Raw genomic sequence first — 19,217 nt, 5'->3', positions numbered from 1 at the left:
GTCTAATTGTGCTGTTGTCCTGGGGCTCTGTAGGGTGTGTTTGTGTTTGTGAACAGAGCCCCAGGACCAGCTTGCTTAGGGGACTCTTCTCCAGGTTCATCTCTCTGTAGGTGATGGCTTTGTTATGGAAGGTTTGTGAATCACTTCCTTTTAGGTGGTTGTAGAATTTGACGGCTCTTTTCTGGATTTTGATAATTAGTGGGTATCGGCCTAATTCTGCTCTGCATGCATTATTTGGTGTTCTACGTTGTACACGGAGGATATTTTTGCAGAATTCTGCGTGCAGAGTCTCAATTTGGTGTTTGGTAGAATTCTGCGTGCAGAGTCTCAATTTGGTGTTTGGTGTCTCTCTCCCTCAATGACTGTTCTCTCTCTCTCCCTCAATGACTGTTCTCTCTCTCTCCCTCAATGACTGTTCTCTCTCTCTCTATCTCTCTCTCTCTCTCCCTCAATGACTGTTCTCTCTCTCTCCCTCAATGACTGTTCTCTCTCTCTCTCTCTCTCTCTCTCTCCCTCAATGACTGTTCTCTCTCTCTCTCTCCCTCAATGACTGTTCTCTCTCTCTCTCTCTCTCTCTCTCTCTCCCTCAATGACTGTTCTCTCTCTCGCTCTCCCTCAATGACTGTTCTCTCTCTCGCTCTCCCTCAATGACTGTTCTCTCTCTCTCCCTCAATGACTGTCTCTCTCTCTCTCTCCCTCAATGACTGTTCTCTCTCTCTCTATCTCTCTCTCTCTCTCCCTCAATGACTGTTCTCTCTCTCGCTCTCTCCCTCAATGACTGTTCTCTCTCTCTCTCTCCCTCAATGACTGTTCTCTCTCTCTCTCTCCCTCAATGACTGTTCTCTCTCTCTCTCTCCCTCAATGACTGTTCTCTCTCTCTCTCTCTCTCTCTCCCTCAATGACTGTTCTCTCTCTCTCTCTCTCCCTCAATGACTGTTCTCTCTCTCTCTCTCTCCCTCAATGACTGTTCTCTCTCTCTCCCTCAATGACTGTTCTCTCTCTCTCTCTCTCTCTCTCTCCCTCAATGACTGTTCTCTCTCTCTTTCCCTCAATGACTGTTCTCTCTCTCTCTCCCTCAATGACTGTTCTCTCTCTCTCCGTCAATGACTATTCTCTCTCTCGCTCTCCCTCAATGACTGTTCTCTCTCTCTCTCTCTCCCTCAATGACTGTTCTCTCTCTCTCTCTCTCTCCCTCAATGACTGTTCTCTCTCTCTCTCTCTCTCCGTCAATGACTGTTCTCTCTCTCTCTCTCTCCGTCAATGACTGTTCTCTCTCTCGCTCTCCCTCAATGACTGTTCTCTCTCTCCCTCAATGACTGCTCTCTCTCTCTCTCTCTCTCCCTCAATGACTGTTCTCTCTCTCTCTCTCTCCCTCAATGACTGTTCTCTCTCTCTCTCTCTCCCTCAATGACTGTTCTCTCTCAAATTCAAGCTTCAAATTCAAGCTGCTTTATTGGCATGAAAAACATTGTGTCAATATTGCCAAAGCAACAATGTATACAATATACATTGTAACAAAATTGTAAATGATAGCAAATAATAATATAAAATTGTAGTAAATAATAATACAAAAATAAATACAATAAAATGGTAATAGTCTACAGTAAACATTAATAATTATAGTAATAACAATAATAGTAATAATAAGTAAGTTACTGTTTACTATTCAGATGTTATTATTCAGTGTCCCTCAGGCTATGGCAGGAAAATACATATTTGGCTGCAAGAGGAGCCATTGCTCCTTCGCCCATGAGTATTCTTAGTTTTTCCTCTGGGTTCAATTTGTAAAAATGTGGAATATATGTAGTCATTTCTGTGAATAATGAATCTCTTTGTGAGGAATATTTATCACAGTAAAGGAGAAAGTGCATCTCTGTCTCTACCTCCCCTGTCATGCAGTGACCACATACACGCTCCTCTTTGGGTAGCCATGTCTTTTTATGTCTGCCGGTTTCTATTGCCAATCGGTGGTCACTCAGCCTGTACTTGGTAAGGATCTGTCTCTGCTTCGTATCTCTGACAGAGTAGAGATAATCAGCCAATTCATATTCTCTGTTTAGGGTCAGATAGCAATTTAGTCGGCTTTGGGATTTTGTTTCGTTTTTCCAGTATTGTAAGTATGATTCCTTTGATTGGTTCATGATTTTGTTTATTGGAATTCTTTCTTTTGAAGCAGTGCTGGTGTCAGCTTGATTGGTGAGGTCCAACACCAGCTGACTGAGAGGGCTCGTTTCTGGGCTCAGCTCTTGGGCTTGAAGTGCTTTAAATTGCAGACTCGAATTTGGACTTGAATTTAGATGTAGCCAAAATTTTAATGATCTTTTCTGTATTTTCATTATTACTGGAAAACGGCCCAATTCTGCCCTACATGCATTAGTTGGTGTATTTCTCTGGACTTGTAGAATTTTCCGACAGAATTCTGCATGTAGGGTTTCAATTGGATGTTTGTCCCACATTTTAAAATCCAGTTTATTGAGTGGCCCCCAAACCTCACTTCCATAAAGTGCTATTGGTAGGATTACACTGTCAAATATTTTAGTCCAAATTCTAATTGGGATGTTGATTTTGAATAATTTCATTTTGATTGCATACATTGCTCTGCGGGCTTTTTCTTTGAGTGCATTCACTGCCATATTAAAGTTTCCCGATGCAGATATGGTCAGACCAAGGTAGGTGTAATTTTTTGTGTGTTCAATTAAAGTGTTGTTCAGGGTGAATTTACATTTTTGTTTCTGACATCTGGGTTTTTTTGGGAAAATCATGATTTTAGTTTTTTGGAAATTTACTGCCAGGGCCCAATTATGGCAATATTGCTCCAGAATATTAATGTTTTGTTGAAGACCTTCTTTGGTTGGTGATAGAAGTACCAAGTCATCAGCATATAGCAGGTATTTCACCTCTGTGTCAAATAGTGTGAGTCCTGGGGCTGGAGATTGGTCCAACATGTCTGCTAATTCATTGATATAAATGTTGAAAAGATTTGGACTCAAATTGCAGCCTTGTCTCACACCTCGACATTGTGAAAAAAATTCTGTTCTTTGGTTTTTGATTTTTATTGCACACTTATTTTCTGTGTACATACATTTTATTAAGTCATACACCTTACCACCAAGCCCACTTTGTAGAATTTTGTAGAATAGCCCTTCGTGCCAAATCTAATCAAATGCTTTTTTAAAGTCAATAAAGCAAGCAAAGATTTTGCCCTCTTTTTTTTGGTGGACGTGTTTATTAATTAGTGTGTGTAAGGTGTATATATGGTCAGTAGTGCGATGGTTAGGGAGAAAGCCAATTTGACATTTACTTATTACATTTTTTTCTTGAAGAAAGGTTTGAATTCTTGAATTCAAAATGCTACAGAAAATCTTTCCCAAGTTACTGTTGACGCAAATTCCCCTGTAATTATTGGGGTCTGATTTGTCTCCACTTTTGTGGATAGGGGAGATGAGCCCCTGGTTCCAGACATCAGGGAAGCAGCCAGAAGTTAAAACCATGTTGAACAATTTAAGCACAGCATTTTGCAACTCAGGTGTGCTGTTTTTCAGCATTTCATTTCTGATGTTGTCTACACCACAAGCCTTTTTTGATTTAATAGATTTTAGCTTTTCATTTAGTTCTTGTTGGGTTATTGGGTAATCTAATGGATTTTGGTTGTTTTTAATGACTGATTCCAGGATGTTCAATTTTTCTTTAATTTCTAATTGGTTCTGGTTTAAGTCTTTTTGTGGGATGTTTTTGTATAGATTATCAAAGTAAGTTTTCCAAATTCCTACATCTTGTATGGCTAATTCTTGTGGCTTTGATGTGCTTAAATTGTTCCACATGTCCCAGAACTGATTTTGGTCAATTGCGTTTTCAATTTCATCAAGTGTCTTGTTGGTATAATTCAATTTCTTGCATTTCAGTGTTTGTTTATACTGTTTCAGAGTTTCAAAGTATTCATATCGTAGCTCTGGGTTGTTTTGCTGCTTATGTTTTTTGTTTGACATTTGTCTTAGGTGTTTTCTAATTGTTTTACATTCATTATCAAACCATTTGTCAGAAACATTTTGATTTTTGCTTCTGATGTTGCATTGCTTTGGTTTTCTCAAATTTGCTTTCGATGCTGCTTTTTGAAATATGCAGTTTATGTTTTGGGTAGCTGAATTGACACCATCTTTATTGTTTTGGTACTGTGAGTTATTGAAAAACTGTATAGAGTTCATCATTTCATTTGAGTTCAATGTTTCAATGAATGCCTCTGCACTGTTTGGAGCCCATCTGAACGATTGGTTTATGTTGTAAAGTTTATTGGGCTGTTTTTTTGAATGAATATTGCCGGTTAATTTCTTCAGAAACACGTTGATCTGACTGTGATCTCTCTCTCTCTCTCCCTCAATGACTGTTCTCTCTCTCCCTCTCTCTCTCTCCCTCAATGACTGTTCTCTCTCTCTCTCTCTCTCCCTCAATGACTGTTCTCTCTCTCTCTCTCTCTCCCTCAATGACTGTTCTCTCTCTCTCTCTCTCCCTCAATGACTGTTCTCTCTCTCTCTCTCTCTCCCTCAATGACTGTTCTCTCTCTCTCTCTCTCCCTCAATGACTGTTCTCTCTCTCTCTCTCTCTCCCTCAATGACTGTTCTCTCTCTCTCTCACTCAATGACTGTTCTCTCTCTCACTCAATGACTGTTCTCTCTCTCCCTCAATGACTGTTCTCTCTCTCTCTCTCCCTCAATGAATGACTGTTCTTTCTCTCTCCCTCAATGACTTCTCTCTCTCTCTTTCTCTCTCTCTCTCTCCCTCAATGACTGTATTATCTTTCTCTCTCTCAATAACTGTATTCTCTCTCTCAATGACTGTATTATCTCTCTCGCTCCCTCAATGACTGTATTATCTCTCTCTCTCTCAATGACTGTTATCTCTCTCTCTCTCTCCCTCCCTCAATGACTATCTTTCTCTCTCTCAATGACTGTATTATCTCTCTCTCCCTTAATGACTGTATTATCTTTCTCTCTCTCTCCCTCAATGACTGTATTCTCTCTCTCTCTCTCTCTCTCTCTCTCTCCCTCAATGACTGTATTCTCTCTCTCCCTTAATGACTGTATCTTTCTCTCTCTGACTATTATCTCTCTCTCTCAATGACTATTATCTTTCTCTCTCTCTTTGACTGTATTATCTTTCTCTCTCTCTATGACTGTATTATCTTTCTCTCTCTCTATGACTGTATTATCTTTCTCTCTCTCTCTGACTGTATTATCTTTCTCTCTCTCTCTGACTGTATTATCTTTCTTTCTCTGACTGTATTATCTTTCTCTGACTGTATTATCTTTCTTTCTCTCAATGACTGTATTCTCTCTCTCTCTCTCTCTCTCTCTCTCTCTCTCTCAATGACTGTATTATCTCTCTCTCTCTCAATGACTGTATTATCTCTCTCTCTCTCAATGACTTATCTTTCACTCTCTCTCGCAATGACTATTATCTTTCTCTCTCAATGACTATCTCTTTCAATGACTTATCTTTCGCTCTCTCTCAATGACTATTCTCTCTCTCTCTCTCTCTCTCTCTCTCTCAATTACTGTATTACCTCTCTCTCAATGACTATTTTTTCTCTCTCTCTCTCTCAATGACTATCTCTCTCAATGACTGTATTATCTTTCGCTCTCTCTCAATGACTGTATTATCTTTCGCTCTCTCTCAATGACTGTATTATAATTCGCTCTCTCTCAATGACTATCTTTCGCTCTCTCACAATCAAATCAAATCAAATTTATTTATATAGCCCTTCGTACATCAGCTGATGTCTCAAAGTGCTGTACAGAAACCCAGCCTAAAACCCCAAACAGCAAGCAATGCAGGTGTAGAAGCACGGTGGCTAGGAAAAACTCCCTAGAAAGGCCAAAACCTAGGAAGAAACCTAGAGAGGAACCAGGCTATGTGGGGTGGCCAGTCCTCTTCTGGCTGTGCCGGGTGGAGATTATAACAAAACATGGTCAAGATGTTCAAATGTTCATAAATGACCAACATGGTCGAATAATAATAAGGCAGAATAGTTGAAACTGGAGCAGCAGCACAGTCAGGTGGACTGGGGACAGCAAGGAGTCATCATGTCAGGTATTCCTGGGGCATGGTCCTAGGGCTCAGGTCCTCCGAGAGAGAGAAAGAAAGAGAGAATTAGAGAGAGCATATGTGGGATGGCCAGTCCTCTTCTGGCTGTGCCGGGTGGAGATTATAACAGAACATGGCCATGGCCACAATGACTATATTATAATTCGCTCTCTCTCAATGACTATATTATCTTTCGCTCTCTCTCTCAATGACTGTTGTATTATCGCTCGCTCTCTCTCAATGACTGTTGTATTATCGCTCTCTCTCTCTCAATGACTGTATTTTCTCTCTCCCTCTCTCTCTCTCTCTCTCTCTCTCTCTCTCAATGACTGTATTATCTTTCGCTCTCTCTCAATGACTGTATTATAATTCGCTCTCTCTCAATGACTATCTTTCGCTCTCTCTCAATGACTATATTATAATTCGCTCTCTCTCAATGACTATATTATCTTTCGCTCTCTCTCTCAATGACTGTTGTATTATCGCCCTCTCTCTCTCAATGACTTTTGTATTATCGCTCGCTCTCTCTCAATGACTGTTATATTATTGCTCTCTCTCTCTCTCAATGACTGTTGTATTATCGCTCTCTCTCTCAATGACTGTTGTATTATCGCTCTCTCTCTCTCAATGACTGTTGTATTATCGCTCTCTCTCTCTCAATGACTGTTGTATTATTGCTCTCTCTCTCTCTCAATGACTGTTGTATTATCGCTCTCTCTCTCTCTCTCAATGACTTCTCTCTCTCTCAATGACTTCTCTCTCTCTCTCTCTCTCAATGACTTCTCTCTCTCTCTCAATGACTGTTGTATTATCTCTCTCGCTCTCTCTCTCTCTCTCTCTCTCAATTACTTCTCTCTCTCTCTCTCTCAATGACTTCTCTCTCTCTCTCTCTCAATGACTTCTCTCTCTCTCTCAATGACTGTTGTATTATCGCTCTCTCTCTCTCAATGACTGTTGTATTATTGCTCTCTCTCTCTCTCAATGACTGTTGTATTATCGCTCTCTCTCTCTCTCTCTCAATGACTTATCTCTCTCTCTCTCAATGACTTCTCTCTCTCTCTCAATGACTGTTGTATTATCTCTCTCTCTCTCTCTCTCTCTCGCTCTCTCTCTCTCTCTCAATGACTTATCGCTCTCTCTCTCTCAATGACTTCTCTCTCTCTCTCAATGACTGTTGTATTATCTCTCTCTCTCTCTCTCTCTCTCTCTCTCGCTCTCTCGCTCTCTCTCTCTCAATGACTTATCTCTCTCAATGACTTATCTCTCTCTCTCTCTCTCTCAATGACTGTTGTATTATCTCTCTCTCTCTCTCTCTCTCTCTCTATCTCTCTCTCAATGACTTATCTCTCTCTCTCTCTCAATGACTTATCTCTCTCTCAATTCAATTCAATTCAATTCAAGGGCTTTATTGGCATGGGAAACATGTGTTAACATTGCCAAAGCAAGTGAGGTAGACAACATACAAAGTTAATATATAAAGTGAAAAACAACAAAAATTAACAGTAAACATTACACATACAGAGGTTTCAAAACAGTAAAGACATTACAAATGTCATATTATATATATATATATATACACAGTGTTTTAACAATGTACAAATGGTTAAAGGACACAAGATAAAATAAATAAGCATAAATATGGGTTGTATTTACAATGGTGTGTGTTCTTCACTGGTTGCCCTTTTCTCGTGGCAACAGGTCACAAATCTTGCTGCTGTGATGGCACACTGTGGAATTTCACCCAGTAGATATGGGAGTTTTTCAAATTTGGATTTGTTTTCGAATTCTTTGTGGATCTGTGTAATCTGAGGGAAATATGTCTCTCTAATATGGTCATACATTGGGCAGGAGGTTAGGAAGTGCAGCTCAGTTTCCACCTCATTTTGTGGGCAGTGAGCACATAGCCTGTCTTCTCTTGAGAGCCATGTCTGCCTACGGCGGCCTTTCTCAATAGCAAGGCTATGCTCACTGAGTCTGTACATAGTCAAAGCTTTCCTTAATTTTGGGTCAGTCACAGTGGTCAGGTATTCTGCCGCTGTGTACTCTCTGTTTAGGGCCAAATAGCATTCTAGTTTGCTCTGTTTTTTTGTTAATTCTTTCCAATGTGTCAAGTAATTATCTTTTTGTTTTCTCATGATTTGGTTGGGTCTAATTGTGCTGTTGTTCTGGGGCTCTGTAGGGTGTGTTTGTGTTTGTGAACAGAGCCCCAGGACCAGCTTGCTTAGGGGACTCTTCTCCAGGTTCATCTCTCTGTAGGTGATGGCTTTGTTATGGAAGGTTTGTGAATCACTTCCTTTTAGGTGGTTGTAGAATTTAACGGCTCTTTTCTGGATTTTGATAATTAGTGGGTATCGGCCTAATTCTGCTCTGCATGCATTATTTGGTGTTCTACGTTGTACACGGAGGATATTTTTGCAGAATTCTGCGTGCAGAGTCTCAATTTGGTGTTTGTCCCATTTTGTGAAGTCTTGGTTGGTGAGCGGACCCCAGACCTCACAACCATAAAGGGCAATCTCTCTCTCTCTCAATGACTTATCTCTCTCTCTCTCTCAATGACTTATCTTTCGCTCTCTCTCTCGCAATTACTTATCTTTCTCTCTCAATACAGTCACTGAGAGAGAAAGATAATACAGTCACTATCTTTCTCTCTCAGTGACTTATCTTTCTCTCGCTCTATGACTATCTCTCTATGACTGTATTCTCTCTCTTTCTCAATTCAATTCAATTCAAGGGCTTTATTGGAATGGGAAACATGTGTTAACATTGCCAAAGCAAGTGAGGTAGATAATATATAAAGTGAATATATAAAGTGAAATAAACAATAAAAATTAACAGTAAACATTACACATACAGAAGTTTCAAAACAATAAAGACATTACAAATGTCATATTATATATACAGTGTTTTAACAATGTACAAATGGTAAAGGACACAAGATAAAATAAATAAGCATAAATATGGGTTGTATTTACAATGGTGTGTGTTCTTCACTGGTTGCCCTTTTCTCGTGGCAACAGGTCACAAATCTTGCTGCTGTGATGGCACACTGTGGAATTTCACCCAGTAGATATGGGAGTTTTTCAAAATTGGATTTGTTTTCGAATTCTTTGTGGATCTGTGTAATCTGAGGGAAATATGTCTCTCTAATATGGTCATACATTGGGCAGGAGGTTAGGAAGTGCAGCTTAGTTTCCACCTCATTTTTTGGGCAGTGAGCACATAGGCCGCCGTAGGCAGACATGGCTCTCAAGAGAAGACAGGCTTTCTCAATAGCAAGGCTATGCTCACTGAGTCTGTACATAGTCAAAGCTTTCCTTAATTTTGGGTCAGTCACAGTGGTCAGGTATTCTTCCGCTGTGTACTCTCTGTGTAGGGCCAAATAGCATTCTAGTTTGCTCTGTTTTTTTGTTAATTCTTTCCAATGTGTCAAGTAATTATCTTTTTGTTTTCTCATGATTTGGTTGGGTCTAATTGTGCTGCTGTCCTGGGGCTCTGTAGGGTGTGTTTGTGTTTGTGAACAGAGCCCCAGGACCAGCTTGCTTAGGGGACTCTCTCTGTAGGTGATGGCTTTGTTGTGGAAGGTTTGGGAATCGCTTCCTTTTAAGTGGTTTTAGAATTTAACGGCTCTTTTCTGGATTTTGATAATTAGTGGGTATCGGCCTAATTCTGCTCTGCATGCATTATTTGGTGTTCTACGTTGTACACGGAGGATATTTTTGCAGAATTCTGCGTGCAGAGTCTCAATTTGGTGTTTCTCTCTCTCTCTGACTGTTATCTTTCTCTGACTGGATTATCTTTCTTTCTCTGACTGTATTATCTTTCTTTCTCAATGACTGTATTATCTTTCTTTCTCAATGACTGTATTATCTTTCTTTCTCTCTGACTGTATTATCTTTCTTTCTCAATGACTGTATTATCTTTCTTTCTCTGACTGTATTATCTTTCTTTCTCTGACTGGATTATCTTTCTTTCTCAATGACTGGATTATCTTTCTTTCTCAATGACTGTATTATCTTTCTTTCTCAATGACTGTATTATCTTTCTTTCTCTCTGACTGTATTATCTTTCTTTCTCAATGACTGTATTATCTTTCTTTCTCAATGACTGTTATCTTTCTTTCTCTCTGACTGTATTATCTTTCTTTCTCTCTGACTGTATTATCTTTCTTTCTCTGACTGTATTATCTTTCTTTCTCTGACTGTATTATCTTTCTTTCTCTGACTGTATTATCTTTCTTTCTCAATGACTGTATTATCTTTCTTTCTCTCTGACTGTATTATCTTTCTTTCTCAATGACTGTATTATCTTTCTTTCTCAATGACTGTATTATCTTTCTTTCTCTCTGACTGTATTATCTTTCTTTCTCTGACTGTATTATCTTTCTTTCTCAATGACTGTATTATCTTTCTTTCTCTCTGACTGTATTATCTTTCTTTCTCTATGACTGTATTATCTTTCTTTCTCTGACTGTATTATCTTTCTTTCTCTGACTGGATTATCTTTCTTTCTCAATGACTGGATTATCTTTCTTTCTCAATGACTGTATTATCTTTCTTTCTCAATGACTGTATTATCTTTCTTTCTCAATGACTGTATTATCTTTCTTTCTCAATGACTGTATTATCTTTCTTTCTCTCTGACTGGATTATCTTTCTTTCTCAATGACTGTATTATCTTTCTTTCTCAATGACTGTATTATCTTTCTTTCTCAATGACTGTATTATCTTTCTTTCTCAATGACTGTATTATCTTTCTTTCTCAATGACTGTATTATCTTTCTTTCTCAATGACTGTATTATCTTTCTTTCTCTCTGACTGTATTATCTTTCTTTCTCAATGACTGTATTATCTTTCTTTCTCTGACTGTATTATCTTTCTTTCTCAATGACTGTATTATCTTTCTTTCTCTCTGACTGTATTATCTTTCTTTCTCTATGACTGTATTATCTTTCTTTCTCTCTGACTGTATTATCTTTCTTTCTCTCTGACTGTATTATCTTTCTTTCTCAATGACTGTATTATCTTTCTTTCTCTCTGACTGTATTATCTTTCTTTCTCAATGACTGTATTATCTTTCTTTCTCTCTGACTGTATTATCTTTCTTTCTCTCTGACTGTATTATCTTTCTTTCTCAATGACTGTATTATCTTTCTTTCTCTCTGACTGTATTATCTTTCTTTCTCTCTGACTGTATTATCTTTCTTTCTCTATGACTGTATTATCTTTCTTTCTCTGACTGTATTATCTTTCTTTCTCTGACTGGATTATCTTTCTTTCTCTCTGACTGTATTATCTTTCTTTCTCTATGACTGTATTATCTTTCTTTCTCTGACTGGATTATCTTTCTCAATGACTATTATCTTTCTTTCTCAATGACTGTATTATCTTTCTTTCTCAATGACTGTATTATCTTTCTCTCTGACTGTATTATCTTTCTTTCTGACTATTATCTTTCTTTCTCTCTGACTGTATTATCTTTCTTTCTCTCTGACTGTATTATCTTTCTTTCTCAATGACTGTATTATCTTTCTTTCTCAATGACTGTATTATCTTTCTTTCTCAATGACTGTATTATCTTTCTTTCTCAATGACTGTATTATCTTTCTTTCTCAATGACTGTATTATCTTTCTTTCTCAATGACTGTATTATCTTTCTTTCTCAATGACTGTATTATCTTTCTTTCTCAATGACTGTTGTATTATCTCTCTCTCTCAATGACTTATCTTTCTCTCTCTCAATGACTTATCTTTCTCTCTCTCTCAATGACTGTATTATCTCTCTCTCTCGCAATGACTGTATTCTCTCTCTCCCGCAATGACTGTATTCTCTCTCTCCCGCAATGACTGTATTCTCTCTCTCCCGCAATGACTGTATTCTCTCTCTCCCGCAATGACTGTATTCTCTCTCTCCCGCAATGACTGTATTCTCTCTCTCCCGCAATGACTGTATTCTCTCTCTCCTGCAATGACTGTATTATCTTTCTTTCTCTGACTGTATTATCTTTCTTTCTCTGACTGTATTATCTTTCTTTCTCTCTGACTGTATTATCTTTATTTCTCTGACTGTATTATCTTTCTTTCTCAATGACTGTATTATCTTTCTTTCTCAATAACTGTATTATCTTTCTCTCTCTGTCATCTTTCTCTCTCTCTCAATGACTGTTGTATTATATCTCTCTCTCTCAATGACTGTTGTATTATCTCTCTCTCTCTCTCTCTCTCAATGACTGTTGTATTATCCCTCTATCTCTCTCTCAATGACTGTATTATCTTTCTCTCTCTCTCAATTACTTTCTCTCTCTCTCAATGACTCTCTCTCACTGACTATCTTTCTCTCTCTCTCGCAATGACTGTTATCACTCTCTCACTCTCTCGCGCTTGCGCTCTCGCTCTCTCTCAATGACTGTTATATTTCTCTCTCTCTCTCTCTCAATGACTGTTATATTTCTCTCTCTCTCTCTCTCTCTGTTATATTTCTTTCTCTCGCTCTCGCTCTCTCTCAATGACTATTATTGTTGCTTAATGTTTAACTCTACACTATTTCAACATACTGTAAACTCTAAGTCACGCTATCTCTCACAGTCTCTATAACTATCTCTTCCTGTCCCTTCCAGTGACTCTGTTCAACTGTTCTGTGGGGCGTTCTGACTGTAGCCAGTGTCACACGGCGGACCAGAAGTATGGCTGTGTGTGGTGTGGAGGGGACCAGTCCACCTGTCTGTACGGAGACTCCTGCAGCGAGCCCCTCGAACAGACCTGCCCCGCCCCCGTCATCCATGCCGTGAGTACCGTCCGTCCACCCCCCCCCGTCATCCATGTCGTGAGTACCGTCCGTCCACCCCCCGTCATCCATGCCGTGAGTACCGTCCGTCCACCCCCCGTCATCCATGTCGTGAGTACCGTCCGTCCACCCCCCGTCATCCATGCCGTGAGTACCGTCCGTCCACCCCCCCCGTCATCCATGTCGTGAGTACCGTCCGTCCACCCCCCCCGTCATCCATGCCGTAAGTACCGTCCGTCCACCCCCCCGTCCCCCCCATCATCCATGCCGTGAGTACCGTCCGTCCACCCCCCGTCCCCCCCGTCATCCATGCCGTGAGTACCGTCCGTCCACCCCCTGTCCCCCCCGTCATCCATGCCGTGAGTACCGTCCGTCCGTCCACCCCCCAATCCCCCCTGTCATCCATGCCGTGAGTACCGTCCACCCCACCCCATCCCCCCCGTCATCCATGCCGTGAGTACCGTCCGTCCACCCCCCCCCCCATCCCCCCGTCAAGAACTCTATCATTGTATTAATGCTCAACACTTTTTAACACTTGACATAGTGTCATAAGTGTGACAGATGTAATTCTCTTAGTTGATGTTCACTAGAATATTTCTGGCTTAACTTAATGGAATGAACCAGAGTCATTTATAGAGATATAACTCTGGAATTACTGTTGTAGTCTTATTGTTGAGTACGAGAAAGAATCCGTTCTAACGTGTTTTATACTTCTGTGTTAGATTGAGCCCCTGTCTGGACTGGTGGAGGGGGGAACCCTGCTGACCATCTCAGGGTCCAACCTGGGCCAGAAGGCTGAGGACATCCTGCACTCTGTCACTGTGGCTGGGGTTTCTTGCTCTGTCATCCCCCACCTCTACGAGGTCTCCTCCAGGTATGGACTGTGAAAGGGAGATACCTAGTCAGTTGTACAACTGAATGTGTTCAACGGAAATGTGTTTTCTGCATTTAACCCAACCCCTCTAAATCAGAGAGGTGCCCCCCTGCCTTAATCAACATCCACGTCTTCGCTGCCCGGGGAACAGTGGGTTAACTGCCTTACTCAGGGGCAGCATTACAGATTTTTACCTTGTCAATTTGGGCATTCAATCTAGCAACCTTTTGGTTACTAGTCCAACGCTCTAACCACTAGACTACCTGTCTCTGTGTTAGGTGGGGGAGGAGGTCAACGTGAGTGTGATTACTACTTCCGTGTGAGATTACTATGATTCATAATTATCCTGTATCTGTGTGTGTCCTCTGTAGGATTGTGTGTAAGACCAAAGCCAGTGGGGGAGAGAAGACGGGCCAAGTGTCAGTAGAAGTGAGCGGGGGAGAGTTTGGCCTCTCCAGCCAGAGGTTCAGCTACCAGGATCCGTTTGTGATGGAGGTGTCCCCCCAGAGGGGTCCCAAGGCGGGGGGCACGTCCCTGACCATCACTGGGAGGAACCTGCTCACGGGCCGCCCCTCTGACATCACTGTCACCGTGGGAGGAGTGCAATGTGTCATGTGAGTGATTATGAAACTCACTCATGAACACACATAAAGAGAGACAGATACACAATCCTGTTCACTGTGCTGTACTTCTGTTCTTTACTCTCACCTTCTCTCCTCCTTTCTCTTCTCTCCTCCTCCTTTCTCTTCTCTCCTCCTCTCTTCTCTTCTCTCCTCCTCCCTTCTCTTCTCTCCTCCTCCCTTCTCTTCTCTCCTCCTCCCTTCTCTTCTCTCCTCCTCCTTCTCTTCTCTCCTCCTCCTTCTCTTCTCTCCTCCTCCTCTTCTCTCCTCCTCCCTACTCTTCTCTCCTCCTCCCTACTCTTCTCTCCTCCTCCCTACTCTTCTCTCCTCCTCCCTACTCTTCTCTCCTCCTCCCTACTCTTCTCTCCTCCTCCCTACTCTTCTCTCCTCCTCCCTACTCTTCTCTCCTCCTCCCTACTCTTCTCTCCTCCTCCCTACTCTTCTCTCCTCCTCCCTTCTCTTCTCTCCTCCTCCCTTCTCTTCTCTCCTCCCCCACTTCTCTTCTCTCCTCCCCCACTCCTCTTCTCTCCTCCCTTCTCTTCTCTCCTCTCATCCTCCCTTCTCTTCTCTCCTCCTCCTTTCTCTTCTCTCCTCCTCCTTTCTCTTCTCTCCTCCTCCCTTCTCTTCTCCTCCCTTCTCTTCTCTCCTCTTCCCTTCTCTTCTCTCCTCCTCCCTTCTCTTCTCTCCTCCTCCTCTTCTCTCCTCCTCCCTTCTCTTCTCTCCTCCCCCACTCCTCTTCTCTCCTCCCCCACTCCTCTTCTCTCCTCCCTCACTCCTCTTCTCTCCTCCCTCACTCCTCTTCGCTCCTCCCTCACTCCTCTTCTCTCCTCCCTCACTCCTCTTCTCTCCTCCCCCACTCCTCTTCTCTCCTCCCCCACTCCTCTTCTCTCCTCCCCCACTCCTCTTCTCTCCTCCCCCACTCCTCTTCTCTCCTCCCCCACTCCTCTCCTCTCCTCCCCCTCTCCTCTCCTCCCCACTCCTCTTCTCTCCTCCCCCACTCCTCTTCTCTCCTCCCCCACTCCTCTTCTCTCCTCCCTCACTCCTCTTCTCTCCTCCCCCACTCCTCTTCTCTCCTCCCCCACTCCTCTTCTCTCCTCCCCCACTCCCCTTCTCTCCTCCCCCAGTTTATCAGAGGCCCAGGATGACAGTGTGGTGTGTGTGACGGGCAGCAGCAACAGGACGGGTGATCACCGCGTGACGCTTCACTATGGCAACAGCCAGCGCCACCTTCACGAGTCAGCCTACAGCTTCACCCCCAACCCCAACATCACCCAGGCTGCGCCCGCCAAGAGCTTCCTCAGGTGTGTGTGTGTGTGTGTGTGACCTCTTACAGATCTATAGATGTGTCACTTGAAATGAACTGAAGTTGGTTTACGTGAACTTCGCTTAAGGGAACGTCTTGATAAAAATGATCTTAAGTTGAGTGGACTTCACCCCACTGGACTGAAACACTCGAGTGGACACTCAATATGGCTGCAAGTCTGACCATCACAGAACGTTAACTTGAATGGGAATTACCATTCTAGTAGTTATATTTCTACGTTCATGATGAAACATTGTCCTTCTTATCTCTGTGTGTAGCAGTGTCTGTCTGGTCCATCTAAAGTTCAGAGTCCCAGGCCCCACTCATACATACAAATGGGAGACTGAGTGAACAAAACATTAAGAACACCTGCTCTTTCCTTGACATAGACAAACCAGGTGAATCCAAGTGAAAGCTATGATCCCTTATTGATGTCACTTGTTAAATCCACTTCAATCAGTGTAGATGAAGGGAGGACACAGGTTAAAGAAGGATTTATAAGCCTAAATTCAGTGTCCCTGGCCCCACTCATATAGGTGTTGTGACACATCTCCTCCCTCTCTGTTTGTGTAGAGGTGGGTGTCTGCGCTTTGTGTTGGGCCACAACCTTTTCGTTCTAGTAATTGTATTTCTATGGGTTTGTGACATTTCCTCCCCTCTCTGTGTATAGCGGTGGCCGTCTGATCTTCGTGTCGGGTCACAACCTGGATGTGGTACAGCAACCTAACATGTTGGTCACTGTGTTCCCCTGGGAGTCCATCCCCCAGAGGAGAAGGAGGAGGACTGGAGGAGAAAGGGAGCATGAGACAGAGGACAAGGTGCTGTGGAGGCATCGCAGGATCGTACCGGAGCCCAACTGCCCTGGGGACCCAGTCTGCTCCATCATACAGGTGTGTGGTGAGGGAAGGAGAGTGGGTGGTGAGGGAAGGAGAGTGGGTGGTGAGTGTGTTTCAGGACTGTATAGATGAAATTTATCTTTCTCCTGTATTTTGTAGAATCTATTCTAAGAAGTAATATTGTAACTTTTTTTATTTTTTATATTTTTTATTTCACCTTTATTTAACCAGGTAGGCTAGTTGAGAACAAGTTCTAATTTCAACTGCGACCTGGCCAAGATAAAGCAAAGCAGTGCGACAAAAAGTTACACATGGGATAAACAAAAGTACAGTCAATAACAGAAAAATCTATATACAGTGCGTGCAAATGGAGTAAGGAGGTAAGGCAATAAATAGGCCATAGTAGCGAAGTAATTACAATTTAGCAAATTAACACTGGAGTGATAGATGTGCAGATGATGATGTGCAAGTAGAAATACTGGTGTGCAAAAGAGCAAAAAAAGTCAATAAAAACAATATGGGGATGAGGTAGGTAGTTGGATGGGCTATTTACAGATGGGCTATGTATAGCTGCAGTGATCGGTAAGCTGCTGAAGTTAGTGAGGGAGATGTAAGTCTCCAATTTCATCAATTTATGCAATTCGTTTCAGTAATTGGCAGCAGAGAACTGGAAGGAAAGGCGGCCAAAGAGGTGTTGGCTTTGGGGATGACCAGTGAAATATACCTGCTGGAGCGCGTGCTACGGGTGGGTGTTGTTACGGTGACCAGTGAGCTGAGAAGGCGGAGCTTTACCTAGCAAAGTCTAATAGATGACCTGGAGCCAGTGGGTCTGGTGACGAATATGTAGCGAGGGCCAGCTGACGAGAGCATACAGGTCGCAGTAGTGGGTGGTATATGGGCCTTTGGTGACAATACAGATGGCACTGTGATAGACTGAATCCAGTTTGCTGAGTAGAGTGTTGGAGGCTATTTTGTAAATGACATCACTGAAGTCGAGGATCGGTAGGAAAGTCAGTTTTACGAGGTCAAGTTTGGCAGCGTGAGTGAAGGAGGCTTTGTTGCGAAATAGGAAGCTGATTCTAGATTTAACTTTGGATTGGAGATGTTTGATGTGAGTCTGGAAGGAGAGTTTACAGTCTAACCAGACACCTAGGTATTTGTAGTTGTCCACATATTCTAGGTCAGAACCGTCCAGAGTAGTGATGCTAGTCGGGCGGGCGGGTGCGGGCAGCGATCGGTTGAGGAGCATGCATTTAGTTTTACTAGCATTTAAGAGCAGTTGGAGGCCACGGAAGGAGAGTTGTATGGCATTGAAGCTTGTTTGGAGGTTTGTTAACACAGTGTCCAAAGAAGGGACAGATGTATAAAGAATGGTGTCGTCTGCGTAGAGGTGGATCAGAGCATCACCAGCAGTAAGAGCAACATCATTGATATATACAGAGAAAAGAGTCGGCCCAAGAATTGAACACTGTGGTACCCTCATGGAGACTGCCAGAGGTCTGGACAACAGGCCCTCCAATTTGACAAACTGAACTCTATCTGAGAAGTAGTTGGTGAAGCAGGCGAGGCTGTCATTAGAGAAAACAAGGCTGTTTAGTCTGCCGATAAGGTTACGGTGATGGCGGTTATCAATGGCGGTTATGATATTGTTTTGTACCTTGAAAGTGGCCGGGGTGCACCCATGACCAGCTTGGAAACTGTATTGCACAGTGGAGAAGGTACGGTGGGATTCGAAATGGTCAGTGATCTGTTTGTTAACTTGGCTTTCGAAGACTTTGGAAAGGCAGGGAAGGATAGATATAGGTCTGTAACAGTTTGGGTCTAGAGTGTCACCCCCTTTGAAGAGGGGGATGACCGCGGCAGCTTTCCTATCTTTAGGAATCTCGGAAGATACGAAAGAGAAGTTGAACAGACTAGTAGTTTCTACCCTGCTGCCCTCCATCTTGGGTTATTTAAAAGTGCTTTGTGACAACTGCTGATGTAAAAAGTGCTTTATAAATGCATTTGATTGATGGATTGATTTACCCCTCCCCCTCTTCTCTATCTCCCTCCACCAGTACATGGAGCGTTGCGAGGTCAACTCGTCCAGTCTGATCCTGTGCCGGAGCCCGGCATTGGAGCCCTCTGTGTGGGGCTCGCAGGTGGACGTGGCCTTCCTCCTGGACAACCTGCGCTTCCCGTTTGGTGCCGTCAGCCCCCAGGGGGCATTTAGCTATGAGCCCAACCCCGTGCTGCACCCGCTCAACCAGCAGGAGCCCCTCAAGCCCTACCGCTACAACCCAGGAAGCTTTATTCAGCTGGAGGTTAGCATTGTCCGCTAGCTGTTACTCTATCAACTTGTTAAATAAGCTGCTGGAGGTTAGCATTGTCCGCTAGCTGCTACTCTCTCAACTTGGTAAATAAGCTGCTGGAGGCTAGCCAGCTTCAGGCTAACAGCATGTACAGTTGACAGCTGGAGGTTAGCATTACCCGCTAGCTACTACTATAAAGCCAAGGCAAGGGGATAGAATGGAAATGATGTCTTATTTCTATATTTTATTGCAAGACTCCACTCAACTCAAAGACCTTGCAGCTGAAAGTTGCAGTCGCAAATAAAACGCTTCATTCTATCCCCCTGTCTGTTTAGTGGAAGGCTAGACTCCCTTGAAAGAGAGACCTGCACATTGGGGAAATAGAGGAATGTTCCAAAGAAAAGGAATACAGAAGTTTTGATTCCAGCATGATG

At 42.5% G+C, this 19,217-nt stretch overlaps 1 protein-coding gene across 2 annotated transcripts in view; it reads left to right on the top strand.

Moving 5' to 3' along the window:
• The window catches only part of LOC110529031 (plexin-B1), a 176,750-nt gene that overhangs the window by 136,470 nt on the left and 21,063 nt on the right, over positions 1-19,217 (top strand). For both annotated transcript variants that reach the window (XR_016497436.1, XM_036984099.2), the window contains exons 16-21: positions 12,693-12,859; positions 13,582-13,733; positions 14,105-14,347; positions 15,478-15,654; positions 16,327-16,546; positions 18,550-18,795. Coding sequence is in view for 1 of the 2 variants with exons in the window: in XM_036984099.2 (XP_036839994.2) it covers positions 12,693-12,859; positions 13,582-13,733; positions 14,105-14,347; positions 15,478-15,654; positions 16,327-16,546; positions 18,550-18,795 (1,205 nt within the window). In the remaining variant the exon portion in view is untranslated. The remainder of the gene's footprint in view (positions 1-12,692; positions 12,860-13,581; positions 13,734-14,104; positions 14,348-15,477; positions 15,655-16,326; positions 16,547-18,549; positions 18,796-19,217) is intronic.

The sequence above is a fragment of the Oncorhynchus mykiss genome, chromosome 7 (assembly GCF_057628025.1).
Source record: "Oncorhynchus mykiss isolate SJ-2025 chromosome 7, ASM5762802v1, whole genome shotgun sequence".
NCBI classification, from domain to species: domain Eukaryota; kingdom Metazoa; phylum Chordata; class Actinopteri; order Salmoniformes; family Salmonidae; genus Oncorhynchus; species Oncorhynchus mykiss.
Note: the sequence above shows the minus strand (reverse complement) of the source record. Positions and strands in the feature narration are given on the sequence as shown.